A 4845-nucleotide genomic window follows, 5' to 3' on the forward strand; every position below is an offset into this window, starting at 1 on the left:
AAAAAATATTATAACAATGATGAAATGAATATTAATTTATTATTGATTTTCTTAAATTCTTATTTTTATAATGTTAAATAACGTAATCATATTACAAATATCAGCAAAACATTCATAATAGTTTATTTTTTAGATTTTACTAATAATAAATACATCAAAATAAGCAGCTCGTTTTTTTATTAATAAAACATTACGGAACAATCATTAAAAAATATTTAATAATTTATTCTATAATAAGATATTTAAGCATGATAAAATAAAACAGTAATGTATTATGATTAAATTTATTTTTTTATTTTTTGGTTAATTTTTTTATATTTATCTTATTTATTATATATATCTTTTATAGTATAATATAATATAATATTTCTTATATAAATAAATAACAATAAATAAAATATATTTTAATGTAATTAAAACAAATGAATATTTTTTTATATGTATTCTATAAGAAAACGAAAAATAAATAAAATTTTTTAAATATCTTTAAAACTTCATACCATAAATTAAGAATCAATTTCTATCGAAGAAATTTTCGAATGTTGACAGCTAAACTAAATGGTTTCTAACAAATACTAAGATTCCTTGAAATTCTTTTATATATATATGATCAGAAATTTTCGTATGAATTGCCCGTATTGTTGATTGTTTCTAAGGAAACAAGACGTCTTTACAAAGGTGTCGATAACCACACGTCTCTTCCACACGCAATACACGAAACTAGTATCTTATTTCTTTATCGTGAATACATCAAGTATATTCGTTTTATCAATTACAATTTATAAAAAAAGACCAAACAACTCTAGTGATTTTTAAATATTTTCTAAATAATAATTCTAATATAAATAATAGTTAAATACTTTTTAACAATAAAATATTTTTTGAAAAAAGAAGATAAATAAACTAAAAAAATGTATACAAAAGTATATTAAAAGTATAAATTTTTCTTTTTATTTTTTCATTCAGCAATATTTTTTTTTTTTATATTTTATTTTATATATTTACTTAAAATAAGATTTAAAAAAAAAATTAACTTCATTATACCATAAGTAAAAAAAGAAGAATAAAAAATAAAAGAAAAATTTAAGATTAATTATAAAAATATAAAACCAAATGATGAGTGATATAATTGTATCAAAATTTACGAACACTCACAACGCCATCGATGCGAAAATTATGGGTTTCTTAAATCCAATTATGCACCATCATGATTTATTACAAAGTTACGTGCGAGCGCTCGCGGAAAACATTTCAAATTCAAAACAGTTTGAGGAAACGGATTCAAATTTCAGTAAAATTTCATCTTCTTTAGAACTTTATCCCAATATTGAGTCTACCGATGATAAACAGAACTATATTAATAATGACAAGAAAAAGAAGAAAAAGGATAAGAAACAACAAAAAGGAAATAACTCTAATAAATTATCAATCGAATCAGAAATGAATATTCAAAAAAGAAAGAAATGATATCGACAGAATAATGGTACTCGGCGTCAAGAAGAAATATATACTGACAAAGATCGTGCCGCCGCAGTAAATATGGGAACTAAAGATATTAAACAATCATTGAAAATAAAGCAAAAACAAGATCGCAATTTACAATTACCAGAAGATACTGAACCGACAGCTATATTAGCTTTAGGATTGCGTGAGATGCGAATTGGTGATGTTAAAATAGCAATGAATTGTATTAATAAGGTTCTTGTTGATTCTCTTTTCTTTTTAATAAAATATATTATTTTTATTTTTTCGATACAATTTCGATACAATTGTTTATCAATATGTAATTGTATTTAAAGTTTATTTTTAAATATTCAATTATTTATTATTTATTATTTATTATTATTATTATTTATTAAAATATTATTTATTATAACAATTTTTTTTTATTAAAATAGTTTATTTAATTTAATAATATAGTTTATTTTAATAGAATAAAAAAAGATCATTATCAAATAAAAATCCTATTTTAGGATAGGAAGTTAATTAAGACAATTTAATAAAAAATTAATTGTATTTGAGAAATTTCAATTGATATTCTTTTATTAATTTATTTTATTACATAAAAGAATAAATATAAGCAAATATTTAGCAAAATATAAAATTCTACTTTTTTTAAAGAAATATATTTAGCAAAATATTTAGCAAAATATAAAATTCTACTTTTTTTAAACAGATATATTTATATTAGCCATTTATATTTACATTTGTACGCATAATTTTATATAAATTTTAAATTTTATTATTAATGAATATATTTATTTATTAAATTAATAATTATATATATATATTATATATATATAATTATTAATTTAATGTATATATATATACATTGATTAATATACATATATGTGTATATGTATATTAATTTATTAAATTTTCTGTAACTATACATAAAATATTAAAACAAATCATTTACAAAATTATTTCTATATAAAACAATTAAAATTAATATTTTAATATATTTTAATTATATATACTATATTTTAATTATATATTAATTATATATTAAATATTTTAATTATGTATAGTATAATTATAATTAATATATACTATTGTTTTCACTAGGCATTGGATCTTGAGCCAAATGATAACAATGCATTAATAGCACGAAGTAAATGTCACCTTTTATTAGGAGAACCACAAAAAGCATTGCAGGATGCAGAAAATGCATTACAATGTAAAATGAAAAATGCAAATATGGCTAATGCAATATATTGTAAAGCAGAAGCTTTATATTATCTTGGTGATTTTGAAATGAGTCTTGTATATTATTATCGTGGCATGAGAATCCGTCCAGAATACGGACGATTTCGTCTTGGTGTGCAAAAAGCAAAAGATGCAATAAAAAATATATTGCATAAAAATTAAATAGTTATTTTATAAAAAAATAATTATATAAAATTTTTTTAAATTGAAAATTTTAACAAATTATTAATAAAATATAATAAATATTTTAAAAAATATGTATGTTTATATGGAAAAGACATTAATCTTAAAAAATTATATATCTTATAAAATATAGTGTAAAAATTTAAGAAAATTTAATATGTATACATACACATATTTACGTACGTAATGAATGTTTTTTTGTTCATAATATAATCGATATATAATAATTCATGTTTATAAATACTCACATGTAAAAAGAATTTATTTTAAGATTTATATTCTATAAATAAATTAATTTTTATTAATAATTAAATATTATTAAATATTTCAAATATTTTTACAATTAAAAATAATATATTTATGACATTGTTATGACAATGTTATTAGAATAAAATATAATATGTATTAATGTATTACTTGCAGGTTAAATAACCTCAATTGCATATTTAATAACATTGTTAAAATTATTTATTATATTTGTTTTTTAAGTGTAAGATTAAAATTACTTTAAATATTTAGAAATTAAATATTTTATAATGGCAGAAGTTATTTTAAGTTCTGGTGAAAAAACTTTCATTCTTCATGGAATAGATGTAAGTTAATAGATATAAAAATAAATTTGTATAATTTGTATAATTTATTCTTAGCAAAAATTATTTTATAATTATATAATTTTTTAATTTTTTAATAAAGGCAGACTTTAGAAATGATGGTAGACGACAATGTGAATATCGATCAATGGAGATTGAAACTAAATTAATGCCACAAACTCATGGATCAGCAAGATTACGTATAGGAAATACAGATATACTTGTTGGCATCAAAGTAGAACTTGATATACCTCATGCTGATAAACCAAATGAAGGAAAATTGGAATTTTTTGTTGATTGGTAAATAACATTTCTCTTATAATTGAATATCTTGGATATATTTAACATTTCTTATTAATTTTTAAATAATTATTTTATTATTTTTTTTAATTAAGACTTCAAATTTAATTATTTAATTTTGAATAACCATACATTTTTCTTAATTAAATAATTTTATAATTTAATATATTAATTAAAATAATAAGTATATTTATTTTGTTAATTATTTTACATTGATTATAATATTATAATATTTTAGTTCTGCTACTGCAACTCCAGCATTTGAAGGAAAAGGTGGTGATGATTTAGCAACTGAAATAAGTAATATTTTAACAGCTGCTTACCAAACACGCAATGCTTTTGATTTGAGAACATTATGTATTTTACCTCATAAAAAATGTTGGAAAATATATGTTGATGTCTTGGTAAATAAAATTAAGCTTAAATATTAACATTTTTTAACATTTAAATAATTTACAATAATAAGAATAATAATTTTAAAAATAAATTATATATGTAGATTCTTCAGTGTGGTGGTAATCTTTTTGATGCAGTAGGAATTGCAGTTAAAGCTGCATTAAGTAGTACAGAAATACCAAAAATTACAACTGCAACTCTTGATGGTGGAGAACCAGATATTGAATTATCAGATGATCCTTACGATTGTATTCAATTAGATACAAGTAATTATCCAATTATTGTAACACTATGTAAAGTACGTTTTTTATATTATTATATTATATTTTTATATTATGAATAATTTGAAAAATGTTCTATTTTATTTAAAAACTATCTCCATTTTAAATTATTTAAATTTTATTATAGATTGGTGATAATTATATTATAGATCCAACTTTAGAAGAAGAAGTATGTAGTGCAAGTAGCATAATCATGTCAGTATTACCAAATGGCAAAATCTCATCAGTAATTAAATTAGGTTATGGAAGTATTCAACCTAGCACTTTCAAAAAAATGTTACAAGTAATAATATTGTCCTATGTTAATTTAATTAAAATTATACAATAATAATAATAATAATAATAATAATAATAATAATAATATATATATATACGTATATATCAAT

General features: G+C 19.2%; 2 protein-coding genes across 4 annotated transcripts in view; both read left to right on the forward strand.

Moving 5' to 3' along the window:
* LOC102675404 (tetratricopeptide repeat protein 25) overlaps positions 1-2932 on the forward strand; it is a 3968-nt gene extending 1036 nt beyond the window's left edge. The window contains exons 1-2 of one of the 2 annotated variants that reach the window (XM_006616080.2): positions 1263-1698; positions 2569-2932. In XM_006616080.2, coding sequence (XP_006616143.1) covers positions 1540-1698; positions 2569-2871 — 462 coding nt within the window. In that variant the 5' untranslated portion in view covers positions 1263-1539 and the 3' untranslated portion in view covers positions 2872-2932. Of the gene's footprint in view, positions 1-1262; positions 1699-2568 lie in introns of those variants that run through there. The other variant, XM_006616081.2, reaches the window with a different exon arrangement.
* A 155-nt stretch (positions 2933-3087) lies between these two features.
* On the forward strand, positions 3088-4790 carry LOC102675646 (exosome complex component RRP42-like). Of its 2 annotated transcripts, none has more exons than XM_006616082.2 (5): positions 3088-3485; positions 3586-3782; positions 4021-4186; positions 4282-4476; positions 4587-4790. In XM_006616082.2, exons 1-5 carry the CDS (start codon positions 3429-3431, stop codon positions 4785-4787), a joined length of 816 nt encoding a protein of 271 aa, XP_006616145.2. In that variant the 5' UTR covers positions 3088-3428; the 3' UTR covers positions 4788-4790. The 2 variants fall into 2 exon arrangements, with proteins under 2 accessions (XP_006616145.2, XP_031366519.1); XM_031510659.1 differs by having other exon boundaries at positions 4282-4444; positions 4609-4790.
* Positions 4791-4845: the final 55 nt, after the last annotated feature.

The sequence above is a fragment of the Apis dorsata genome, unplaced genomic scaffold (assembly GCF_000469605.1).
Source record: "Apis dorsata unplaced genomic scaffold, Apis dorsata 1.3 scaffold_249, whole genome shotgun sequence".
Classification (NCBI taxonomy): Eukaryota; Metazoa; Arthropoda; class Insecta; order Hymenoptera; family Apidae; genus Apis; species Apis dorsata.